At 44.1% G+C, this 26,928-nt stretch overlaps 1 protein-coding gene across 2 annotated transcripts; it reads right to left on the minus strand.

The window, feature by feature from the left end:
- Window positions 1-284: 284 nt before the first annotated feature.
- On the minus strand, window positions 285-3,943 carry LOC133895697 (probable transcription factor RL9). Of its 2 annotated transcripts, none has more exons than XM_062336177.1 (6): window positions 3,067-3,943; window positions 2,787-2,863; window positions 2,034-2,079; window positions 1,709-1,829; window positions 994-1,051; window positions 285-889 (listed from the first exon to the last, which is right to left on the minus strand). In XM_062336177.1, the coding sequence occupies exons 1-6, from the start codon at window positions 3,596-3,598 to the stop codon at window positions 761-763; spliced, it is 963 nt and encodes a 320-aa protein (XP_062192161.1). In that variant the 5' UTR covers window positions 3,599-3,943; the 3' UTR covers window positions 285-760. The 2 variants fall into 2 exon arrangements, with proteins under 2 accessions (XP_062192161.1, XP_062192160.1); XM_062336176.1 differs by having other exon boundaries at window positions 1,640-1,829.
- Between the last annotated feature and the right edge of the window lie 22,985 nt (window positions 3,944-26,928).

Consider the following 26,928-nt stretch of genomic DNA (forward strand, 5'->3'; position numbering starts at 1 on the left):
ATGGTTACAAACAGCGGCTCTCCTCTCGTATTTATGAGGAGGCCTGGTTACAGCAATCCTACTAGGATTTCACTAGGGTCATACTAGGATTCCGCCATATACCGCTAATACAACTCTAAATCCTATACGTAACCAACTCCGTACAATTATTCGACACATATCCAACACTCTAACTGTGTGAGCACTAGAAGGCTGTGATATTTTTCTTTATGCAGCTTAACTGAATATGTGAATTGGTTCCAGACATTTTCGAGAGTAAGCATTGCAACAATTTCAATTGGTGATCACCTCATCTCAATACCGTGACCAAACACGTTCTGCGTAAATTTCGATCAACTCTATCCTTTTCTTCTCTCTCCCCTAGTGCTACTATATACGAGAAGGTCACGAACTAAAGCTATAAGCTAACAAATAGAGCTCATTGACATGTGATGGATGCAGGCGAAAGCAAGAACACAGGTCACCCCTTTTCCTTTCTTCTGGCCCCTAGCTCATTGTTGGTGCAAAAAGCCCTTTAAACTGTCCTAAACACTAACAGCACCTCCATTACATGCAATGCTTTCGATCGATCACCTCGATCTACCAGTGCCACTACCTAGCTACTTTTTCTCCTTTTTTCTGCCTGCCCTAGCTCCTTTTAACAGTGAAAGATGATGCCTCTTTAGGACCATTGTAACATGCAAAGTGCCCCTAATTCTTGTCGGCGACGATGATCGTTGCGCATGGATGATCGATTAACGCTTGATGCGTAGGCCGATCTCTAGTTTGGCCGGTTCTGCGGTCGCCCGAGAGTGAACTCGAGGTTCAGCTCGCTGGTGCTCGACGTCGTCTGCGACACGCAGGAGTTCATGTCTGAGAGGATCTCCAGGCTCTTGGACTGCATCTGATCCTGCAAAACAATAGGCAAACATATAAGTTGATACATCATACATTGAGGTGATCTCACACATAGAGCGGCCTTTGTTGAATCAAATTGAGTGCTGATGTCTGTACCTTGAGAGATTGCATGCTTCCGTTGTTGGACTCACTTAAGAAGCCAGTCCAATCCTCTCTGTAGATAGTACAACGGCACCAACAGATACAGAACTCTTGTAAGTACATATGCATCACAGGTAACAGCAAAACTGTAACTAAATTATTGGGAATTTTTTTCAGATAATGGCCGGAATGATAGGAGATGTTGCTAACATACATTCTTAATAAAACATGCACACAATAATTAGCTAGGGTAGTCATATGATCGTATCTGTATGAACTCCATACACTATACTGACAAAAAGGCCACAGGTATCTATACTATACATGATGAGATCATAATTGAGGCATACAGATACCTAAGTGTTGCATGCCAAAAGGTTTGCTGGTCTCCATGAAGTAGGGTACTTTCTGAGATCATCATATTTATTGGTAACTGATTCTTATGTACCAAGGGATAGATGTGCATGTGGGTAAAAGAGGCTTCTTACTTTTCTTCCCTAAAGCGATGCTAAAGCACCCCAAGGTCAAGACATGACAGTGTAAGGTGACATCAAGCAGAAAAAGGCTTTGATCCATGCTTAATCCTACTTTTACAGTTTTCATGCACACAAGCAGTAGTATTTATCGTATGAATGTAATGCACAGACAAGCTAGTGACCACCTTGAGGAGCTACTCCAGAGGGCACCAAGAGCACCAGTGCTGCTCCCATGATCGTTACAAGCAGCTAACCTTCCATGCCGAGCCGCCGCCTCCGGCCTGCCGCCGTAGCCGTGCAGATCGAGCGAGTTGTCGTCGCAGATCTCGCCGGCCGATCCGTTCTCGAACCCATCAGCTTGATCTGCAGTACCCACTTAGGAAACACGCAATGCACACCGGATTAGCATATATACTTAGCATATACCATGCTTGACACAAGTGATGGCGAAGATGAGTAGCTGATGATGAGAAGCTAGCTAGCTCATACAGAAGAGAATAAAATGGAGGGCCTAAGCAGCTAGGCTCATGTTAGCATCTATTTTAAAGCGAGCAAAGCATATCTTGTGCTACTATTCACCTGACGAAGCTGCCGGCCTTTCGGTGTTCTTCACAGTCCTGTACATCTGCAGCAGCAAGCAGCGTGGCAAAAGATAGTTTAGAGCCAGGCATGCATATATATCTCTCTATCTATCTAGCCTATTTGTACAAATCAGGAATCTCTGGCAAATCATAAGATTTGCACTTGCAGGAACATCATGGCAGCAAGATTCGATACGACAGCTTAAGGGAGAAATCAACAAGGAGGATTCACATTGACACTGCAAAGTTGATCATGTGTGATGTGAAACCTGCATTTTTTTTTTTTAGTTGAAAGACTTGACCTAGCTAAGCAGAAGTTTCCATGCTAGATTTTACACGAGATGCAGGAGGAAGAAGACACTACATGGAGTTGTACTGTTCATACATATCCCCATCTGGCCACATCTCTTGCCCTCTCACTTTTCTTTCTTTCACTTTGATGCATGATCTGTTGCATGTACACTGCAGCATTGAGCAGTGTGTACTGTGTATACTAGTAGTAGCAACAAGCAGTCTATCTAGCACTTCTATGGCAAAACAGACAGACCAGGAGAACATATTCATATATCATAGATGCATGTGTTTGTGCAACTTCCTTTCCTCCCTTCCCTTCTTTCTGACCCATAAGGTTAATCTAGTCTTGTACAAGTTACTAGCTAGTGCTACAAACTTGCAGCAGAACGATTGAACTGAAAGGAGGTGTAAATTGCAAAGTGCACGAGTGATAGCAGTATAGCACTAGATGAATTACCTGCAAGTGAGACTTGACATGAGCCAGGGTGAGATCCTTCACATCCATCAGTTCAAGAACTGACTTTGGCGTTGCCCCTGTAAAAAATTTATCACAAACACAAGCAGAACCACTGAGTAAAGTGCCATGAGATCAAAGTATCAAACCTAACTGATAATACAAGAAGAGATCACAGTTGAAGAAGAACCAGACATGGAGGAACACAAGATAGGAACAAACGCATGCACGCGAGCTAGAAACAAATTTATGTGCATGGAGCGAGTCACGGATGGGTACGTACTGTCGTGGCCGCCGAGGAGCTCGACGGCGTGCACGAAGCGCGAGTGGAGCGTGGACGTCCACCGCATGCGGGGCGCTCGCGCGGCGCGCTTCGCCGTGGGGAACCCGCCGACGCGCGCCCCGGCTCCGCACCCCGCCCGGCGCCAGGCGCCGGCGACGTGGCAAGGCTCGCAGAAGCACGGCCCCGCCACCGCCGCGCCGTGGTGCGGGTGCTGGTACAGCGGCACGCCCCGTATAGGCCGCAGCACGGCGCCGGCGTCGGGGTGGTGGGGGTGGTAGTACAGGCCGCCGTGGCCCGCGCCGGCGTTGGTGACCATGGGAACCGGCAGAGGTAGCGGCAACGGCACGGGCATTGGCAGCTGCAGCGACGGTGTCATGGCCGGGCCGCCAACTCCAGTGCCGCTGCCACCGGCGGCCGCAAAGAACCTCGCGTTCAGGGCCGCAGCGTGGTGGTGGTGGTGGTCATGGGGTGTTGCACTTGTGGGGAGGCCGATCTGGAGGGAGAGATCCGGCTGGGAAGGGAAGAACTCCATTGATCTCTCTCTGTATCTCTCTGTGGCCAAGGAGCTTGAGGGCCTGGCTCTCTCTGCCTGTCTTGTTACACTTGTTGCTGATAAAGAGGCCCCTCTTTCTCCTCTCCCTCCGTTTTCTTTCTTTGTGCAAGCTGTGAAGGATTGAGCTGAGCTAGATGGATGGATACTCTCTTTTTCTAGTGAGCGGGAGAGAGAGAACGAGAGGGGTAAAAACGTAATAGGGCATGGTGAAATATGTACTGTACTGTAGTCTACTGTAGGAGAGAGAGAGAGAGGGAGTCCTGTTGGGCAAAGTGTAGTTTACTAGGAAGAGGGGTGGATGATGAGTTAATGATGGGAGTAGCAGCTTGCAGAAGATGATGACACTTTTCTTTAGGACACAGAAGATGACAGTAAGAATGGAAGGGGCACAGCTGCAGATTGCTTGCTTAAGGAACGGGGTAAATAAATATTCTAATTCACCATTTTTTTACAGGATGTTTTTTACTTTTATATGATTTTTGACGTGCAACTTTGACTATGAAGTATTTTCTATCAGAATATAGTTATAATATCTAATAAAAATATAATATTATAAAAGTATTTTTTGAAACAAACTATATGGTTTTGAAACTATATATTAACGATCAAAATTTTAAAAATTTGACCCGATCTTAATCAAAGTTATGGAGTATTTTACTAAGTAGCCACTGCATGTATGAATACGCAATGCAATCGCGAATATGAATGCAATTGCAAGACCTTTTTGTGTGAGAGCAAAGAGGCTATTGCCTATTGCTGTGTGTGTTTGGGCTGTTGGCACATGTGTTTCTTGCTAGCTTGCTAGGGCTCATCCGATCCAGTCATGCAACTTATTCTTTGGGTCCAAACCTTGGAGTATATGCTTCATGCAACATGCAAAATGGTTGGGTTTCTGTCACAAGGGAGCCCTACGGCCGTTTTCCCTTTACATATGCGCATGCATATGGGTGGTGCACAACAAGCACATGACTTTGCTTCACGCATCTGGTGAACCAGCTTTAGTCCTTCTCTCCCAGTATGATCAAGATCAACTCCAGCAGCTAGCTAGCTCGCTTGTTCTGTGTCACTGTTGACAGCTTTTGGCAAAGTTAAGCTTGTGATGAGCGACGTAGTGATGGGTACTGTTAGGGTTATTCAGACTCTTTTTCCTCCCTTGTGCATGGTAAAATACCTAACCTGATGGATGCCCATCAGAGGTGTATGTAAGTCATAGCAGGGCAACTCCACAATTATGTCATCCACAATTCAATATTAGTAGTAGTACCAGATTTTAAGGCATTTACTGTATTTGTTGGACCAGAAGGCCATGGTATTCAGAAATGCAACGTGCAGTCAGCAATACTCCATCTCTCTCTCCATGCAGAGAGAGAAGCAGTATACTGGCAGTGTGCTACGACATGGTGTGTGCCTGTGGATAGGAAAGCCTACAGCTTTCAATGCGATGGAAATTTTTGGTTGGGTTCGTTGGAATTGCTGCTTGGCAAGACTCGCAATTTACAAACAGTAGTAGATGAGCCTGCCTCTGCCTGCCTGCCTGCTGCCGTGAGGTCATTGGAGGTCACTTCAGTGGAAAATGGAAATGGCCCCTAGGGTCAAAAGAACTTTCCCCAATGTACATTTGTGTTAACTAACCAATGTCTGTGTTTGTTACGATTGTATAGCTCTCGTAGCTATCCGGCAATAGGCCTGAATCTAAATACCGTGTACAACAAACTCTTGATCGTATCTTATCTGTACATCAGCATATATAGCACCAAGGCCTGAGGTATTCCTCATGGCAATCCATCCCTGCTGACTTGGCATCAGGGCTAGATTCCATGTGTTCATCATGTGAGCCTCCGCTCCTCTTAACTCGACCATTGGCGCTATGATTTCATCGCCGAGTGCCACCATGATCGTCCCCTCGATCAGCAACATGATCACGATTAGAATATCTAGGGAAAACTTCTTTCTTTGGAAGACTCAGGCAGTGCCTACTCTGCGAGCTGCACAACTCTTTGGCTACGTCGATAGCACAACATCGACGCCCGTTCAGTTCATCGCCTCGGGCACGGGCCACTCGGTGGTGTAGACATCCAATCCTGATTACCTACGCTGGTTTCAGCATGACCAGTAGGTGCTTAATGCCCTCCTCTCGTCTATGGCGGAGGATATTCTCGGCCAGATGACACGGCTAATGACATCGCATGCTGTTTGGGAATCGGCTTCATCTCATGTTTTCGTCACAAAATCATGCATGGATCATGCAAGTACGCTATCAGATATCCAATCTCAAGAAGACGGATATGCCGACAGCCGAATACTTCAACAAGATGAAGGGATTTGCTGACACGATAGCATCTATTGGAAATCCTCTCACTGATGAAGAAGTTCTTGGCTACATGTTGGTCGGACTCGGCTCAGATTATGAGCCTTTGGTGGCATCTATCATGACTTGCGAAGACCTGGTGAGCCTTAATAGCTTTTATGCTTATTTTCTCAATGTTAAGCTTTGCCTCAAGCAGCTTGCGGCATCCACTAAGATCACTCCTCCTCCAACAATGCTACTCACAACCACGATGGTGGCAACCATGGTGGCGGATGTAGCGGCCAGGGTCATGGGGACGGCCACAGACGTGGACGTGGCAACGACAAGGGAGGAGGCCCCAAGCTGACCTGTCAAGTCTACTCCAAGTATGGTCACGACGCGCTGCGGTGCAGGTAGCACCGCAATGGTTCAACCATGCATTTCAAGCTGAAGATCCACGCAAACACTCTGGTAATGCTGCAAATGCCGGTGCTTATTCTATGGACACCAACTGGTACACATACAGTGGTGCCACCGATCACTTGATCAACAATCTCGACCGGCTCACAACTCAGGGGTGTTGCACCGATAGATAACATCCAAGTCGGCAATAGTGCAGGTTTGAACATTACCCATGTTGGCCGTTCTGTTATTCCTGGCTCACATAAGAATCTTGTTCTTAGAAATGTCTTGCGTGTTCCACATATTAGCAAGAATCTTCTTTCAGTTCACAAACGTTTTTTAGACAATCATTTTGTGGCTTAATTTTATCCAGATTCTTTCATGATTAAGGACCTTGCAACGAAGATAGCCCTTCTTCGCGGTAAAAGCCAAGGAGGTCTATATCCAGTGCCAAGGGAGCCACCTTTTCCTTCATCGTCATGGTCTTTCTAGTGTCAAGCCCAATCCTGAAAATTGGCATAAAAGGCTTGGGCATCCTTCCCATAGTATCGTTGAGTCGGTCATTAGAGCAAATAAACTCGCTTGTGCTTCCCCTATTGAGTCGTCAGTCTGTGATGCATGCAACGTGCCAAAGTGCACCAACTACCCTACAATAATTCCACACATGTAACCACCTCTCCACTTGAGCTTGTGAACTCCGATGTTTGGGGGGCAGCTGTTGCGTCTGTGGGAGGTTTTCTTTATTATGTGAGTTTTCTAAATGATTTCAGTCATTTTAGTGGGATTTATCTTCTCAAACATAAGTCACATGTTGAGCATGCCTTTTATTCTTTTCAATCTCAAGTTGAAAGAATACTTAACACAAAATTTCGTGTAGTTCAATCCGATTGGGGTGATGAGTATTGTCAACTCAATCACTACTTTCGGTGCATCGGCATAACTCATCGTGTCTGCTGCCTGCACACATCATAGCAAAACAACATCGCCGAGCACAAACACAATCATATTGTCAAAACTGGCATCGCTCTACTTGCTCACTCTTCACACCCTATCCATTTTTGGGATGAAGCCTTCCTAACCACATGCTATCTCATCAATCAAATGCCCACACGCACACTATAAAACTCCTCACCCCTCACTTGTCTTCTCAATATACAACCTAATGACTCCTTCCTATGTGTCTTCGGCTATGCGTGCAGGCCTAATCTTCGTGCATACAACAATCAAAAACTTGATTTTTGGTCTTGTCAGTGTGTGTTATTGGGCTACAACTCTATGCACAAAGGATACAAATCCTTGGACGGACTACCGGGCGTGTTTACATCTCTCGCGATGTAGTTTTTGATGAGCACCATTTTCCTTTTGCATCCAATGTGGGTGATTGTGGCTTATCTCCAAATTCGAGTCCTACTATTTTTCCATCTTCTGAGCTAGTTATTCAGGATGATCGCATGCGTAATTATAACCTTACACTGTTGCATGCTAATGATGCTGCCATGAGTGGCTCTTCTGCTAGTGCAGCTCCTCCCGGTGCCATTGGTGGCAGCATGTCTCCTACCATTTTTGCAACCAGATCAATCACGCCAGATACGTCTCCTTGCAGGATCATTGACCTCAATAATAGCCCCTGCACTGGTTGCATCAAGTTCGACACCAACACGGACTGTACTGAGTTTTCCACCAGCACCTGCCTCAACCCCCGCGGCTGCACCACCTTGTCACCCGTGCAAACTCACCTCCATGACAACATCACCATTCTAATCAAGCTCCCCGAGGCATGGTTCAGTTTGATCCCACTTGACGTGCCTTTGCTATTGAACCCACATCTCATTGAGGTGCCCTGGCTAATGCCTGATGACACTCGGCCATGGAAGACGAGTTCTCATCCCTTCAGTGCAATGGCACATGGACTCTCATCCCCTGACCACCCGGTCAGAATGTCATCGGATGCAAATGGATCTTCAATGTCAAGCAGAAGGCCGACGACTCAGTTGACAAGTACAAAGCACGTCTTGTCACTCATGGGTTCACAGTTCGGTTAGTCCTGTGCAATGCAGCCTCGAAAGGCTGGACTCTTCGGCAGATTGACATTAGCAACAAATTTCTTCATGGCATCCTTGACGAAACCGTGTATATGCAGTAGCCTCCAGGGTTCGAAGATGCTACACACCCCTTGTATGTCCATCATATCTAGAAAATTATTTATGGCATGAAGCAATCACCGCAGACGTGGTCCTTTCGGCTCAGCGACAAACTTCACCAGCTCGGTTTTGTAGCATCCAAGGCAGACACGTTATTGTTCACCTTCAGTTCATCGTCTCTTACCATCCACATGCTAGTCTATGTCAATGATATTGTCATCGCTAGCTCCTATCCTCGTGCTGCTGATCGCTTAATTCATGAACTCGGCCAGTCCTTTCTGGTGAAAGATCTTGGACCATTCCACTATTTTTTGGGCATTGAGGCTACTCGCAATTTAGGGGGAATGGTGCTCTCTCAAAGTAAGTATGCTATGGACTTACTTCGCCACACGCACATAGAGAATTGCAAGTCTATCTCTACTCTAATGTCTATGCAGGATAAGCTTTCTTCAGATCTTGGTAGTGCTCTCAGCGAGGCGGATGCATATTCTTATCACAGTGCGGTTGGAGGGTTACAATTCTTGACACTCACAAGGTCGGATATAGCTTTTGCGGCAAACAAGGTGTGTCAAAGGTGGTGAAGAGAAATTTGCGGTATATTAAGGGCACTATCACCACTGGACTTCGCATTCACAAGTCAGATTCTACTTTGTTGAGTGTGTTTACAGACGCTGACTGGGCTGGGAGCACAGATGATCATCGCTCAATAGGAGGATTTGCCGTGTTCTTCCGTCCTAATCTCGTGTCATGGAGTGCTCGCAAGCAGCCCACAATATCTCATTCTTCCCCTGAAGCTGATTATAAGGCCTTTGCAAATGGCGCTGCTGAAGTCACCTGGATGCAGCCCCTTCTTCGAGAATTGCATATACCTCAATGTCAGCCACCAGTGTTGTGGTGTGACAATTTGGGAGCCACATATCTAACTGCCAACCTGGTGTTTCATGCGAGAACCAAACATATCGAGGTGGATTTCCATTTCATTCGGGAGAAGGTAGTGCTTGGTGCACTTGAAGGGCGGTTTGTATCTTCTGAAGATCAAATAGCGGATGCCTTCACCAAGCCATCTACAAAGCAGATGCTCGGTCATCTTCGATACAATCTCAATCTTGTGACAGGTAGTTGAGATTGAGGAGGAATTTTAAACTAACCAATGCGCATATGTTGTGTTTGTTAGGATTGTATAGCTCTTGTAGCTATCCGGCAATAGGCCTTGATCAAAGCTTGTGACAATAAACTCTTGATTGTATCTTATCTGTACATCGGTATATATAGCACCAAGGCCTGAGGTATTCCTCAAAGCAATCCATCCCTGCTGACTATTTGCAATGACAAAAACAAACACGTCCTACTGCTGCGCCTTTCTTTCACTTTTATTCTAGTGCTTCACTTTGTGCACTTCATTAAGGTACTTTTATAGCCTATGTTTCCTTAGTGGCATGCAATTTACTTAGTGACAGCTTCAGAAACAAGCATGTCAGCAGTGAACAAAACATCGTCCGAAATTGCTGAATATATATGAATACACACACATACATATTTAAATCCCAACGTGTTAAATAGGGAATTTTCGTTCGTCGATTTTCCGGTTTCAGAATGATTTTTTTCCTTATTTGTAACAAAGATCTTGCGGTTATCATTTTTCTGTTTTATACTATGTGATTAACTGTTTTGTATTAATGATTTTACTATTTTCAACTTTTCTGTTTTATAATGTGTGACTTCTGACTTTTTACAAAGGATTTTCCCATTGCGGACTGATTCAACAAAGTTGGATTGGTCTGCGCGTTAAATAACATGGCCATATACACACACACGACTATGCATAGTACAGCAGGAAAAAACTCTTCTCTACTTTGGTTTGAGCCCGTAGCAAGGCTCATGACGAATCTGATAGTATATACTACTCCTAGTTTGCATGGAAAACCCCCAAGTAAAAAAATATATCATGTGGCGCTGCATGGAACACACCAATCCCGTCCTTGGAAATACAAGTTCGATCGTAGCAAAGCAGAAAAGACAGCATGCAGTTGATCAATGTGCTCAGGTCATGCATGGAAGAACGAGGCAACGGCATCTCGATCAAGCTGGTTGTAATCCGTGGAATTAATGGCATCCGCCTCGATCGGGAACCGCGCGCGCAGCAACGTCGTCGTCGCATGCAGGACGCAGCTGCTGCTGCGCTCTGTTCTCGAACCCCTCGCTGACACCGCAACTTCAGGGTCGATTTGTCAGTGCTCTTTGTAAATAAAAACACTCGATCTAATAATATATGGACAGGTACTGGTTTAGGGTTGGCATGAGATGAGACCGGCATGGCATAGCAGGGCACGTGAGGGTTCAGAACTCAGATGATTCGAAATGCTTATTCTACTGCCCCCTTGATTACTACTTGATTAGTAGGAGTAGGTGATTAGTGATTAGCACTAGCTTTCTACTGCATATGTAATTTTGTACTATATAGTTAACTCTCTCCAAGGTGTGTGTGGTGCCAGCTCTAGAACAAGGGCATATTCTGATGGTTGTCACCTTTTGACTTCTCGGTTCTCAAGGCTAGCTCAGCTCTTTAGAATTGTAGCGGTCGCGGTCCAGCGAGCTTCGTGCATGGGATCATTTGCAGTGCATTGGTGAGATTAAATTGAATTATCCCTGGGAATATTACCCGGATCAAATCAACTAGTAATACACACTGACCACCTCCTGTGTTGCTGCTGCTAAGAGCATATATGTTTAACCCTGAGGAACATGCTACACTAATAAGCATGCATGAACATATGGGACGCATCAATATATATTTGCTTCCATATGTGATGAAAATCAATTACCTTCGATCATATTGTGCTCTACTATACAGTATTTCCTAGCAAGGTCCTCGATGTATCCCTAGGAAATAGTCTGTAGTACTTTTATTTCATGACTTGGCTAGCTAGGGATTTGATCGTTTCATCGCCTGTCTATGTCCTGCGTGATATTTTACCACTCTCATAGTGATCTCTCGTCTTGTTGTGGTGTTGTGTAGAGTGCACGTACAGTAGTGCATCAGGCCGCTCTCACACATCGATCCGTTGGTACTAGTACGTGGTGCACGGGCTAATGTCAACTCTCTTCCTTCCTAGAAAGGTGAGGAGAGGATCAAGGATGCTCTTCTCTTCATGTGTGCCTTGGATTGCCTCCATTGTTTAAGATAATGCAAGATTAATTAGCACTAGTTATCTGGTAGTATTACAGAGGCATAGACATGCATTTCAGCCTAGAAGCTAGCAAGGTTTGGTAGGACTGCTTCTGACCACTGCGGGCCAAAGAATGGAGACTTCATTCACTAGTGCGTTTGTATGCGTGTGTATGCTTGACAGGCAAATGGCAACCTCGAGGAGGAATCTATCTAGTTTAAGATATGATATGATATGATATGATCCAGAAACTATAAAAATGAGAGAAGAAAGGCAGAATGCTTTCGTACGTAGAACTAGTGGTAGCTAGATTCTACGTACTTTGACTATATTTCGATCCATGCACGAGCATTGATCAGAGCTCACGTGATGTCGTGACGTGCATTATTATACTATCTACTCTTTGACCAACCTAATTAAGTGCAAGAATCAGTGACATATACTACCACTGCTTTGAAAACCCTAACTACAGTCGGCTAAAAAAAAACGATCGCATACGGTTTTAAAAACTGACTATTTTAAGGGTTATTACAGTCGATTCTTTACCCATGGCTTTGTCTAAACGTTTCAGTCGGTTTAAGCATATATCGCACTCGGTTCCAACCTCCAACCAACTGTATCTTATTCCAGATGGTTCAGAGCTGATATCAACTGTGATATGTGTGGTTTATTACCATAGGTTCCAACAACGAACCGACTGCAATAATACCTAAATTGTCACACTTGGGTTGTGGATAAAACCAACTGTGATAGATAGTTATTACAATCGGTTTATCCAAGAACTGATTGTGATAATCTAGCGCAATACATCCCCCGATCAGTTGTTGTCACTACGTGAAAAACAGACAAAGCAGACATGAAATTAGTGATGGGTCATAACATGACCCGTCACTTATGATAATAGTGACGAATTGTAATATGACTCGTCACTTATGTCAGGTCATAAGTGACAGGTCACAATTTGACCTGTCACTTATGAGTGGTGCAAGGTGACCCAAGGTGACCCGTCACTGATGACAAGTAATAAGTGATGAGTCAAATTTTTGACCCGTCATTTATGACTGACCTAAGGTGACCCGTCACTTATGACCTGACATCAGTGACGGGTCATGTTGTGACCCATCACTAATGATAATAGCCGTAGATACTTAGTTCACTAATATTTTTTTTTAATTTTATTTTTTTCTTATTTTTTATCACCTTAGCAGTATTAGAATAGGAAATATATATAATTTCTGCTCAAGTTTGATGTAAGGGGTGGCGGCTATGAACACAAACGCGCGTTCCAAAAACGATGCAGAAACTTTTGGGAGCGAGAACTCAATCTTCTAAGCCGTTTTTAGCCTCAAAAAATTTGCCAAAGTTGACAAAATCAGGAAGAAACGGATGTAACTTTTTCTGTAGATGTCCATAGAGTAAAAAAAATTAAAATGGGAGTTCGTATGCAAAAGTTATGCCCATTTTACCGGAGGCACTCCGAGGCACCTATTAAATTACGATCATTTGCATGAGATATTCAGAAATTCATAAAATATTAATACAATTTTATAGGTAAATTATAACCAGTCACCTATCAAATTTTATATGTAAATATTAATACATATTTTATATATATATATAATACAAATTTTATATGTAAAAGAAAAAAATCAGTCATTAGTGACGGATCACGATTATGACACATCACCTATAACCTTCATAAGTGACGAGTCACGGTTATAACCTGTCACTTATGACCTTCGGCAAAGAAGGTAAAAGGATAAAATATCTGATGTCCATCACAAACACACGATAGCTGAGGTGGTAACGCGCGCGCACGAGGGGAGGTGGCGGGTTCGTTTCCCGCTTGACGCAAAGACTGAAAATAGTGCTGAAAAAATAGAAGTGACCCGTGGCCAGTGGTGATAGGCGTGTGTTGGTATGGCTCGGGTGAAAAAATATATTTTTTTGACTTTTTTCTCTCAAAAAACGCGAAAAACGTAAATCAATCATAAGTGACCAGTCATAACTGTGACTCGTCACTTATGACTTATAATAAGTGACAGGTTAGAGTTATGACCCGTTACTTATGACCTTAATAAGTGACGGATCAAGTTTTAACCTGTTACCAATGATCTTATTGGTAACGGGTCTTGTTGGTGACACAGGAACCAGAGGTCCCCGAGTCCCGAGGCCAGATCAGCAGAGTGCCACGTGGCGCCCTTCCGCGGGGATTATCTCCACGGGGTACGAGAAGACCAAGTCCCGGGAGAGGGTGCTCGGGGCCATTAACAGTAGTACCCGAGTTCCCCGACGACCCGAGAAGACCAAGTGACGGGAAGAGAGTGCTCGGGGCTGCGAACAGCGGCCCCCGAGCACTCAAGTCCCCCGCGATGAGACAAGCCGAGTACCGGGAAGAGGGTGCTCGGGGCTGTGAACAATGGCCCCCGAGCACCCGAGTCCCCCGAGAACCCAAGGGAAATCAGTTCCGGAAGAGAGTGCTCGAGGTCGTGAACAGTGACCCCTGAGCACTCGGTTCCCCGAGGACCCGAACAACCAGTTTTGGGAGATAGTGCTCGAGGCCGTGAATAGTGGCCCCCTGAGCACTCGGTTCCCCGAGGACCAAGAAAGGGCATATCCGGGAGAGAGTGCTCGGGGCTGTGAACAGTGGTCCCCGAGCACTCGGTTCCCCGAGGGCCTAAGAAGTCCTTCACCGGTGGCCCCCACAGAGATCCAGCGGTGAGGTGTCAACCAGTAAAAGGCCCGATGCTGTATTTAAGAGGGCGTGTGGCCTGTCACTTCCAACTGCTCCCCCCACGCTTTCTGTCAGTCCCTGCCACGGCCTGGCAGGGAGGCGTGGAGACATTTAATACCCGGATCCCATCGCGGGACATCCGGCGCGCCTCGGGATAACATCGCGAAGCCCAAGGCGCCTCGCCTGCCGCCCTGCTGTGTCAGGCCTGCTTTGACAGGGCGGGCACGTCGGGCTGCTCGGTGGCTGCTCGGTGGCTGCTCGGTGGGCCCTCCTCGCGGTGCCCGTTGAAAAACAGTATGATGACTTACAAGACCGGACGGGGCGCGTTTTCAACCCTCCTCGTCACCTTGCGCAGCAGCCCATGACGGTTGCTTTCCATTTATGGCGCCTTGGAACTCGCGCCATCCCTTTCTGGGCACGCTACCGCCCCAGCGGGTATTTAAGACGGGGCGGGCTCCCTGGAGAAGCGACACGGGACAATAGCCAGACCGAGTGAAGACCAGCTCGAACTCTCGGCAACCGAAGACGAGCACCGAACAACAAGGAGCACGAAGCTCTAGACTAGACAAATATTCTTGTAACCCAGCAAACAATCAGAGAAACATTCTCAGAGCATTTATAGCATACACACAGGAGTAGGGTGTTACGCTCAATGCGGCCCGAACCTGTCTAAAAACCTCCTGAGCATTTATTACTTCCTGCATTCGATCCTTCCGTTCCACCTGCATCGCATTTACGCCTATTTATTTCACCCGCAAAACGGATTCAGAATCATCCCCCTGCCGAATCTCAAAGGGGGTCCCTCCGGATCCCTGCTTGAGGATTTCACCCTCCGACAGGTCTTTACCCATCATTTATGACTAGTCATTAGTGACATATTCGGGGTGACGGGTGCCGCACCCGTCAACCATGACGATTATGATCCGTCACTTTTGAGTTTTTTTTCACACAGTGTGTTCAGACCGAGCAAGGCTGCGTGCCCAAATAGGAGCTGCTTGGGGCCAACAAACATTTTCAAGATTTGGGGGGAGGAGGCTCAAATTTTGGAAGAGGTTTCATTTTTTGTGGTCCAAGGTATGTAGTTTTTATTTAACTACCTTGATTCCACATGTTAGATTTAGAATGGCTAGATCTAGGGTTTAGGTGTATGTGACATAAATATGGCTCTAGCCATTTAAAGCTTCAATTTTAGATAAAAATTTTGGTGCATGTTAGAGATCCATATGATTTTAGCCATCTAGAGGTCTAAAATCATGTTCCAATTTAGGGTTCAAATCTTTTTTATTCTTGAGTTCATGGTGGTTTGGTTCATGGCGAATTTTGTATTTATTTAGGTGAATATGGCAAGGAGCTATTATATGAGAAAAACTTCATCTCATTTGGATGAAATTAGATACATTGTTTTAGCTGCATCTTTTTTAATTATAATTAATTATTGTCTAGAGTGCTGAATGGCGGGCAATGCGTCGATTACATAAAAAGGACCAAACCGTTTGGTATGTCTATATCTCAACATAAGGGGAGATTGATTGGGAAAGAGGTCAAAGGAAATAAATTATTCATTGATCATGAAAATATCTTGTTAGAACAATCCCATTTCACAGTCTTGCAATACTTTCTGTTGAAGTGGATTTGTATATCAAAAAACACATGGATAAGCTATGCACAAGATATTCAAGTCACTCAAATGGTTGGAGCATGAAAGAGCACAACCGTCGCTTCACCAATTGGTTAAAGGAGCAAAGACCAAAAGGTGAAATGATGAATTGGTTGGCAAATAGCCCATCAAGTACAACATGCATCATGGCAATCATATGACATCAATGGATACACGTTGTATACTTATAGCCTAGGACAAGATGAGCATGATCCAAAACAGTAGTATCCGCATAGAGGCCTTTGACAACAATGGGAACAAGAACACCTACTATGGGTTCATAGAAGAAATTTGGGAGCTCTACTGCCGTGCAACGTTGAAGGTCCCGATGTTTCGATGCAAATGAGTCAAACTCCCAAAGGGCGTAAAGAAGGAAAAGTATGGATCCACAATTGTGGACCTCGATCATGTCAGCTACAAAGATGACCCCTACGTACATGCTAATCATGTTGCACAAGTCTTCTATATAATTGACCCTACAGCTAAAAATAAGGAAATAGTTGTTCTAGGAAAAACAAGGATTTTCATAGTTGAGAATATAGAGGATGAGGAAGAGTATAACCAATTCGATAATGTGCCACATTCCAAAAATCCCGAAAAAACCAAGCTTGTCGAAGTAACCCTTGACGGAACTTCGTATCTACGCAACGATCATGATGAAAGGCTAATTGTTAGAGAGGATTAGCTTGGTTAGTCAAATGATATGTAACTTGACATTTACATGGACTTGATTAATTCTTCCCTTATAATATATTAATTATTAAAAATTAATGTTGATTTATTTAATTAAGACAACATAGTTAATTAATAAAAATATTTAGTTAATATATGCCAAATTAATTGATCGAATATATTTTCCAAATATACATCGAGTTAATTAATCAAGAATATTTTGTTAATTATATTGCTAAGTTAAATACTCTAGAATGTTTTAGTTAATTATATTGTTAAGTTAATCCTCTAGAATATTTTAGTTAACTTATATTGCTAAGTTAAAAAATATAAAATATTTACTTAACATGTGCTGAGTTAACTGATCAATAAAATTATGTTGACAAATTAATGAAATGGTGGAAAGCCATTTTCCCAATCGGTTATGTTCATGAATCCACTGGGAAAATGCATTTACCCAGTTAGTTCATTGATATAACCGGCTAGGAAAATGCATTTACCCAGTCAGTTATGTAAAGGAACCCATTGGGGCATGCGACAATTCAATTTCTAGGAATGTAAATAGGGCTACACCTAAGTTCATACAAGTCAAAGTTTTGCAATCCTAGGGTGACATACGACAATTCAATTTCTAGGAATGTAAATAGTAAGAATGTACATTGCACAAATATAAATTGAGTAAGAGATACCACACAAAGGAGACAATTATTTTTTCCCATGCTATCGATGATTTGCCAGTTACCCCTAATCCACATTGAGGTGTGTTCAAGCCTCTAACCACTCCTCTACCAAGCCATCAATTCCCACAAAGAAATGGACATGATCTTTGAGCTAGATTAGTCCAATGAACCACTCAACACCTTGATTTCACTAGAGTTGCACTTGATCGCTCTGGTGAGACATGCACAAGGCCTCTTACAATCACAATCAAAGCACATTCACAAGCTTCTTGAAAGACTCATCTATTCCACCACCTCCAAGCCGTCTAAGAGGTAAAAACCTCAAAGAGTAACAATTCAATAATGCTTGCTTGAATGATCACTAGTACCAAAAAAGCTAAAACTCTATATTTAAAGCACTAGAATGCAATCACTCTCACAAAGAATGCACATCTAAGTAATGAGAGAGAGAGGAACTCAATGTTCTCAAGTATGAAATACAAATGGAAAAAAAGACCCCTTGCACAAGGTTAGGGACTATTTATAGGTTACACCTCAAAATGTAGCTATACATAAAGATTCATGAGTCCCTCTGTTCCCCAGAGTCTGACTGCGGTACAAATAGCAATCAGACTACCATCGAGCCCAATGAACATAAAGTGCATTAAATGCATATGAAATTTGAACGATACATAGGACTATGGTCATATTAAGATTAAGAGATTTCCCTTGCTCTAGATCCATGGGTGGTCAGACCACCACCTGTGGTGGTTAGACTGCAAGCCTGTTCTGATGAGAAATACATCAGTTCAACCTACAACGGTCAGACCGGTCACCATTCCGGTCAGACTGTGAAAGAGGCTAGAGACTTTGCCACTCTACATGAATGACGGTCACACTGCCAAACATTCAATACTTCAAATTTCTTAGGGCAAGGCTTTCCAGTCGCTTAAACTAGTGTTTCCTCATGAATGCATAGCAAGTTTCAGCAAAGTGGCAAGTATGACATATATCTTATCAATCCGGTCATTTCTCTTCTCTAATCACATTTGACCAACAAAACAAAAATATCCTGCATTTTATATCATTGCCTTGAACTAGCCATCTTCGTGTCTTTCGCACATATTTTTCTATCTCATCATCAATTATGGGACTAACCTTCCTCATATCTCAAATATGACAAGTTAGTCCACAAATAAACATTGTCATCAATTACCAAAACACAAAATTAGGGGTCTAGATGCTTCACCTCCACCACCAACACTGGCCATCGCTCCACCGTCACCCAACCTTGGTGTTGTCACCCTCCTCCACTTAATCCTCGATGCACCACCATGCCCTCCCGCGGCATCCGTGATCTCCACCATAACGTCCTTGCCACCCCTCCACCACTAGAGCCAAGCTTGAGCCTGTTGCCTCTCCACCACCAATTTTGCCATGACCGCCTCCTCTCCCCACTGCCCCTCATCAATAGGGGCACTAATGTTCTACCATGAGCTAGCCGCCTCCTTAACTCCACCAAGTTTGAGCAAGCCAGTGCCATCGTCATCGTCCTTCTCCATCGACCCCGAGTCGCCGCTATCGTCATCGACTAGAGTGTGAACGCCACTCGTGGTGAGCATGCCAGTCCACCCAAAGTCCTGCCTTATCACTACTTCAGAATCACTTTTTAGTGACGAATGATAACCCTCATTAGTGATGGGTAAAATTCCCATCACTCTGAACACGTCACTAATGTAGACATATTAGTGACGGGTCTAGACCCATCACTAATGAATATATATCAGTGACGGGTCTAGATCTAGACCCGTCACTGATGTGTTTTTGCAAAACAAAAAAATATATAATGGGTTCCCCTCTATACGTAAACAAATCAACACAGCAAATAAATCTATCACCACCCTGCATTCCAAGCAAGAAAATAAGTCAACTAGGCTGCAGCTCAAAGAGGGGAACACGATGCAGGAACCAATTTCAAAGAAGATCTACGAACCAATGCGAGATTAAGTATTGTGATCATTTCCTCAGTCCATGGATCGGTTGGGATGAGACATGCACATGCAATAGTTAGCATTTCGTATTGGTACCAGATGAAATTCAATTCATGTCTATCTCAGCAAGATAGTATAATGAATTGTACTAGGAATAAATAAAATGAAAGTTCAGTACAAATTCAGCTCGTGTCTATCCTAGTAGACAAATATCTACACAGGGATTTGCATTAGCAAGTATACACTAACATTGTACAACATAACTATATCATTCGCTGTTTCTGGATTTCCCAAAAGAGCACCACGTCACTTGCATTCGTTATACTGGCGGAAGGAGGGAGCTCCTGCGATGCCCGAGCATCATGCTGCAGCGGCCGATGTGTGTCCAGGCGAACACGGGGTCCCTTGCCATGGACTCGGTGAGGAGGCCAGCCACCATGTCGTCACGCTACATGCCGCCTTCGAGGACACCAATGCCATCCACCTTGTGCTCAAGGCGACCGTCTATGCATGCGCCCTGCTCCCGTAGACCGAGGCAGCTGACCTAGTTGCCCAGCTCGCCGATGCACTCACAGGCTGTAGGATTGGGGGGTCTTTGTCGGTGGCAGTAAGCACTGCGTAGCCACCCAATAGTTCGCCCACTGAGCTCATCGACACCAAGCTGCTCCTTATGGTCATTGTTGGCCAAATCCCATGCATGTAGATCAACAAATCAAAAAAGTATTCCACACAGGCTCGGGCTCGCCGCCTTCCAGTAGCACTGATGGCCTCCTACCACCACTGCTAGCCTCCCGCCACCACGACAATGTGAACCCTGCCGCCACCACCACAATGTGAACCCTGCCGCCACCACATGGATCCAGCCACTACCGCCTAGATCCCGCCACCACAGCTTGCTATCTGTGAGCTCCTCGATCTACACATCACATCACGCTCCTTGATCTCCACATGCCGCCACCACAAAGAGAGAGAAGGCAGTGAGAGCAGTGGCTGTGACGAGGGTAGTGAGGGTGATGGCCGTGAGCTCACGAGGAGGGATGGGAGGTGGGCGGCGCTCGGGAAGGATGGGAGGTGCGTAGCGCTCACGGGAGAAGGGGAGAGGAGAGAACGAGAGAGAAGAGATAGAAAGAGAGCAGGGGGCGTCCAGGATTTAGATTTTTTAGGGTTGGGGATGTGAGCGGACGTGAGGGACGTGAGATAAAAGTGGAGTGAATGAAATTTTGGGTCACATATTCACATTAGTGACGGGTGTTCTCAGGGTCCATCACTAATGACTTTGACATTAGTGATGGGTGTTATTATCACCCATCACTAATTAGTGGTCCCTTTGTTACTCATCACTAGTGACGGGTTATGAAGTGACTCGTCACTACTATCACTAGTGGCGGGTGATTTTTCTCACCTATCACTAATAAGCCGTCATTAGTGATGGGTTTGAGATGGGTCTTGGCCAAGGTCACATTAGTGATGCGTCATCAAGGGACCCATCACTAATACGATATTAGTGACGTGTAATGAGTAACCATCACTAATTAGGTGTCACCTTTTGTTGGTTTCTTACATATTGTATGTAGGATAGTTGATGATATGCGCGCATGTTGTTTGTAATCTATGCACGCGTGGAGCTTGGATTGCTCTGTTTCACCGTTTGCAGGTTGAAGCCCATTACCAGCTGCCATAGCAACCCCTTTGCCTAGTGTGTAGGCAGTTAGGACTAGAGGTCATCCATACTTTACATTTTTAGGAATTTCTTTATGATATGTTTGCAGGCAGATCTTAGTCATCAGTGTTCATGGCATGTTAATGGCATTTTTAGGAATTTCTTTTTGATATGTTGTGGCAATTAGGACTAGAGGTCAATGTTCCTTGCTTTTAATTAGAAGTTCATGGCATGTTACTAGTTTGAAAATGTTCAAACCATATGCATGTCAAATATTTCAAAGATTGTCCTTTTGTTGTTTATGTTGTTTCTATGGAATGTATGAACTGATTCAATTTATGTAGGTCAAACATTGCAAAAATGGTACCATTTATTGTGAATGCAAATGCTTGAGTTGGAAATGTTGTGCTATGTAGTTGTAGTAGTAATTGAGCAATTAAAAAAGGTCGGTTAATAGTTGTAGCTTTTGACTTTTTAGTTAGCATTTTGAGAATGGGATGTATATGCATAGGAACAATGAGATGTATATGTCATTTTGTTTCAGCTACTAACTTCTCTATTTGGAGTTGATCTATTTGCATCCTTGATCATGGGATGCCAAACCCATGCTAGGGGACAGTCGACTGTCAACCCTAGCAAGAGCAGGAGCTCGAGCAATAGCTGACTGTCAATCCTAGCCTGAGAAGGAGCTTGAGAAAGAGCCTGGACAAAAGTAGGAGCAGGAGCCCATGAACACCGAGCAGGATCCCGGACAAGAGAAGGAGCCCAAGGACACCAACCCTTAGCTCGAACAGGAGCAGGAGACCTAGAAGGATCCTGAGCTACAAACCATTCACACACAATGAGGTATTCATGTGCCGAACTTTAGTTTGATACATTGCTAGATGATGAATGTATGTATGTATAGAGTATGGATAGATGAATGGATAGACGATGACTAGATAGATGATTGGTTTGATGTATGTATAGATAATGCATGTTGTTGATGAATGCATAGACGATGTTTTAATGAGGCAATTTTAGTTTGTTTTGCTACGTATGTCTTAAATTTTAATTGCCAATGATGATAATGTCTAAATTGCTTTGAACATGGTATTATATGGTATCGGGGTTAATATGAGAATACCTACCTAAACCTAGCTACCCTCATTACCATGTTCAAATATTCATACAAATATCTAAGGCATAAATGACTTAAAGTGGACCTGTGAAGATTATGCAACTTATATGGTTTAGGGTAGTAGGATGATTGTCATAATTGCGCATCTTCTTACTCCATCTCTCACATATTCTACGAGGTGTGAAACAAGAAAGTGTGGAATGGCAACAGTCCACATGTTGCCGCTTTATGACTTGTGCCCATAAGCTGAAGCCCTTTTTCAGTTATTTTTAGCTTCTTTTTACTTGCCTATGATCTTGTTGTTTTAGTTACTTGTGCCAATGTTACCCTCCTTGGCTCAACGTAAAAGAGTTTACCATCAAGGGGTCTCAGTGTAACTTCTTACGCAAGACAATGAGGGCAACAATTGCGGTACAATCTGACCGAGGCAATATTTGGTGGTAAATAGGTTTTTGAGAGAGGAAATCTTGACACTTTGTAGTTCTGGCATGCCAAATTTGGTAGGACAAGTTTTTTAAATAGTTTTCTTATAGTCAATTACCTTATAAAGATTTTTTCTCCATTTCTTTTTTATTTATGTGAAGATGTCAGCTAGATCCTCGTCGCAACCATCAAAACAAGAACATGAACAAAGGACAACTGGGAAAGAGAAGGGACAATGAGGTAGAAATAAGAAACATGATGACAGATTGACCATCACGGTGGTCGATGAAAAAGGGATCCTTGTGCTACCTAAAGAGGTTGTAGCGGCATATCGGACACAGAGTGGGGTAATTGTCGAGGATAATGTCTTCATCATCGTAGATGATTGGAGGAAGTTGAACTGGCTGGACCCCAAATTAAAGATATGATGTGGAATTTGCTTCAAGAAAAATTCAAGTTCCTTGGAGGAACCCATGCATGGGTCCGTCAACATGCTTTGATTACAATGGGCCAATCATTCTAGAACTAGAAATATGAGCTTAACCATGATTATGTGAAGAAAAACTTGGAACCCTTTATTGTGTATGAGAAGAACTTTGTGATAACTTTGTGGCACAAAAGTGCCTTGAACTTAACTTTGAGCCTCTTCTTCAATGTGGTACAAAAATTTGGAACCCTTCATTGTGTATGAGCTTAACCTGTGACCAGTATAGGATGCTTTTGTGGCACAAAAAACGGTCGAAAGAACTTTGAAGTCAAGTCTAGAACACAAGATGCTCCAGAAGAAGTAGAAGCACTACCATAGGCTAGTCTCGGATGGGTACACAAGAAAGATACCTGATTGGAGGAGGATGAGAGAAGAAGAGGCTCCACCGGTATGAGAAGAAAAACCATTAGGAGACCTGGAAGATCAATGCAAGTTTTGGGTCTATGCTCAGTCAGATAAAAACAAAGATGGGGAATTGACCAAGTCATGACCTAGAAAATTGAAGAGCTAACTGCCCAGTCTTCACAAGGGTCTTTCAAGCATGATAGGAAAAAGGACGCTCTTATTGTAGCCCTAGAAAAATAAGGAGCACCCGGATCACACTTGAGGCTTGGGAGGAAGGGTTACTTGGGAAATGACCTTCCCACAACACGTCAACAAAGTAGCTGCTTCCCCCCCCCCCCCATAATTTCCCAAAGAAGACAATGGTGTATATCTTGTCAACAATATCTAGGAGGCTACAACGTGCAAGCTCCATGTGTCGACTTTGAACATTACAATCGAGGCTGACACGGGGTAGGCTTATCTAACCCCAATAGGGATGATCATGCATAACCTCCCAGTACCCCCAGGTTACACAAATGTCCAGGTGGACCTTGTCATTCGTGACTTTGTTGACATTAAGTTGGAAATCCACACAGAAGACGGTATCACAACATTAGGGGATGCCCTCCATATCATTGTTTGGTGCAAGCATCATACCGTCTTGATCCCTCCAGCACTGGCCTCTTTTGTCCCTTTACACTGGCCTCATCAATCCCTCGGTTGGCATTTTCTTCACCTCCATGGCCAACATCTTCGCTACCATCACCTCAGCATCAAAAGTCAGAGTAAGTGACTAGTAGTGTGAGGTCTACATAAGAGAGATGAGACGAGTCAATAACCTCTCCTAAGAAAAAATGGTTCCTAACACAATCCAAGGCGTCAAGCTCGAAGCACAAATCATGCAGTGAGAACTCACCCAACTCAAAGGCGCTCAATATGGTGAAAACCAAATCGAAGACACTCAATGAGGGGAAAACCAAGGCCACAGACCACAGTGAATTATGAGTTCCAATGGTTTATGAGTAAGATATGTCGTTGTGCTCCATAAAAGACTTAAACAAGATGGCACATGCATGCAAGAGAATGCATAACTGGCGCATGCATGCGACCAACAAGAAGGGCTTATATAGCCTCATCAAGAGATATAAGTATAATCATTTTCACCACCCCGAAGGCAGATTTACTGTTGATTTTGATGACTTTCACAACGTCTTCCACTTCATGCACCTTTCTATCAAACTACTAAGATGTTGAACACTGTAAATGTCCATAAACTTGGTCTATGTTCATGTTACTACAATTAAATGGCATGCCTAACTACTTTCTTGTTTATATATACATGTATCAGGAAGCCATCAAGCTCAAGGAGGCAGTCGGATTCCTTACCACATACTCTATATGCCATCTTGCCATCCAAATAGGGTAAAACTATGTCATGGAATACCTAAGAACTTCTATTCTCGAGCAACAAAAGATCAAGTACATCCTCAGAGCCTACAACTTTTGATAAGCACCTACAACTAGTTAAGTTTGCACTTGAATACTTGATCAACCAATAAACCTAATGCTTATTTGCTATTTATACATGTGTAGTGACCACTAGATCCTACTTTGTGACAGCCTAAATGGTTGAAGCATGTCATTAAGCATCATTAGCATCATGTTTATTTGTTTTGAACAATTATTTACATTCAATTTCAATTAAACATAAATTGTGAAAATTAATGTTAAATGGTACTTTGTGAAGCAACTCACAAAGTTGCTATACAACATAGGGCTGGAAACAATTTTAGAAATTATTCCATGACATGCGGGGAATATAAATGAATTTTTTAAAAATTTTGGGAGTTATTTTGAAGGCATAAAACTTTCAACAAGTTAGAAAAGGTTGTCACTTTGAAGAATTTTAGTCCAAAATTGGCTCATTTTTTTGGATCAAACCGATTCAAATTGGTTGCACGTGAATTATAGAATCACACGAATTTTGTCCCAGGAATTTTGGACCACATGAATATCTCCAAATGGATTATAGAAGTGGAGGGAGATCTTTTCACCGGTTGGCTACTGTTCATGCGACCCATCCCCCCCCTCTCTCTCTCTCTCTCTCTCTCTCGCTGCTCTCTCTGGCCGCCACTTTTGCTGACTTCAGTGGCCCGCAAACACAGCACGCCATCGAGTCATGCCTGAGCCTTCGAGAGGAAGCCTTGGCCGCGACTTATCCCCTCCCCTCATGTTGCTCTCCCTCATTTACTCTCTCCCTGTTGCCTACCATTGCAAAGCAGAGCGCGAGCTCAAAGCCGCACGTGCCGCCGACCCAAATTTGTTGAGCTGAGATCGAATCCGCCCCGGCCAAGCTCCTTTGAGCACTGAAGGGTGGCACCATGGCTTCCATCGAGCCCTCACCGGTCGATTTGGCGCATCTCCCGCCGGATTTGGTGGTCGAGCTGCCGTCTTCTTCGTCTCCGACAGCTTCACTCCGTACCTCACCGCCGAGCCGCCGAACCACTACCTCTTCGACCCAACCAAACCCACGGTGAGCTTCCTAGTGACCTCATAGGGCTTTTGAACGCGCTCGTTTTGCCTTGTCCCGTTGCCGGCGTGCTGTTCCGCGTGAGCCGCCCACCGCCGCCGACCCTGCGCTCGTCGTCGGTCGAGCCGCAGCCGAGCTCTTGAGCTGAGAGGCACGCCGTTAGAACCTCCTGCTCACATAGGAGCTGAAGGGGTCCTCGACCGGCTCATTTTCGATGTCGACGTGCTTGAACCGTGTCGCCGCCGTGCTATCCCCGCCGCTGACTGTGTTTCGGTCATCACCGGCGTTCACATGTGCCCCCACTGTGATTGTGTGCATGTGTTGGACCTCGTGCTATCCTCGGCTGGCCGGAGTCCGCCGCCGTTCAACGTCGGCGAACCGCGCTAGCGTCGCCCACCATGGCCGGCCTGGGCGTGGGTCGATTTTGACCCAGGTTAAACCCGCCGAGCCCGCAGTCAGCCCCTATGGCTAGAAGGCCACCAGTGCAAAAAGGAGTTTGGCATTTTAGTATTCGGAAAGAAAAAAAATCAGAAATTGCGAAATGGAGTTATTGTTGCACTAATAATTCGGTTAGAAATTTGTAAAATGCCTAGAAAAATAAATATGGCTTCAAAAATAGTGAAACCAATTTTGTTGGGTTTGTATTAGCATACTCTATGCATTAAAAACGCTAGGAGCTATGAATATGTAATGGAATTTCTATGACTAATAAAATGTGTTCAAGCTTAGTTAATTCATAATTAAATATTGGTAACTCCAAAATTGATGAAATCAATTTTGTTAATCTTTGTATATTATGCACTGTTCTTTAAAAATTCTCACACTCATGATAAACATAGTTAAATTCTAATTTTATTTGGGCTTGCTTAATCTTATTTAATCCATGGAAACTATTGAATGTTTAACAATAATTGAATTTAACAAAACCTTGAGGATTTAAACTCATGGCATGATGCATTGCATTGTTGTCATACACTGTGGAGCATCCGTCATTGCACGTCATTCATGCTCATCATTGCATGCGTTCTTCAGTAGTGAGCGAAGATCCAGAGCGT

Source organism: Phragmites australis, chromosome 16, assembly GCF_958298935.1.
Source record: "Phragmites australis chromosome 16, lpPhrAust1.1, whole genome shotgun sequence".
Classification (NCBI taxonomy): domain Eukaryota; kingdom Viridiplantae; phylum Streptophyta; class Magnoliopsida; order Poales; family Poaceae; genus Phragmites; species Phragmites australis.

Bases quoted from the DNA above. Each gene is read 5' to 3' on its own strand.
- LOC133895697 (XM_062336176.1), bottom strand. From the start codon at position 3,598: ATGGAGTTCTTCCCTTCCCAGCCGGATCTCTCCCTCCAGATCGGCCTC. The intron at 2,864-3,066 runs GTACGTACCCAT...AATTTTTTACAG, and splicing joins GCTCCTCGGCGGCCACGACA to GGGCAACGCCAAAGTCAGTT. The intron at 1,830-2,033 runs GTGAATAGTAGC...GTGTTTCCTAAG, and splicing joins AAGGCCGGCAGCTTCGTCAG to TGGGTACTGCAGATCAAGCT.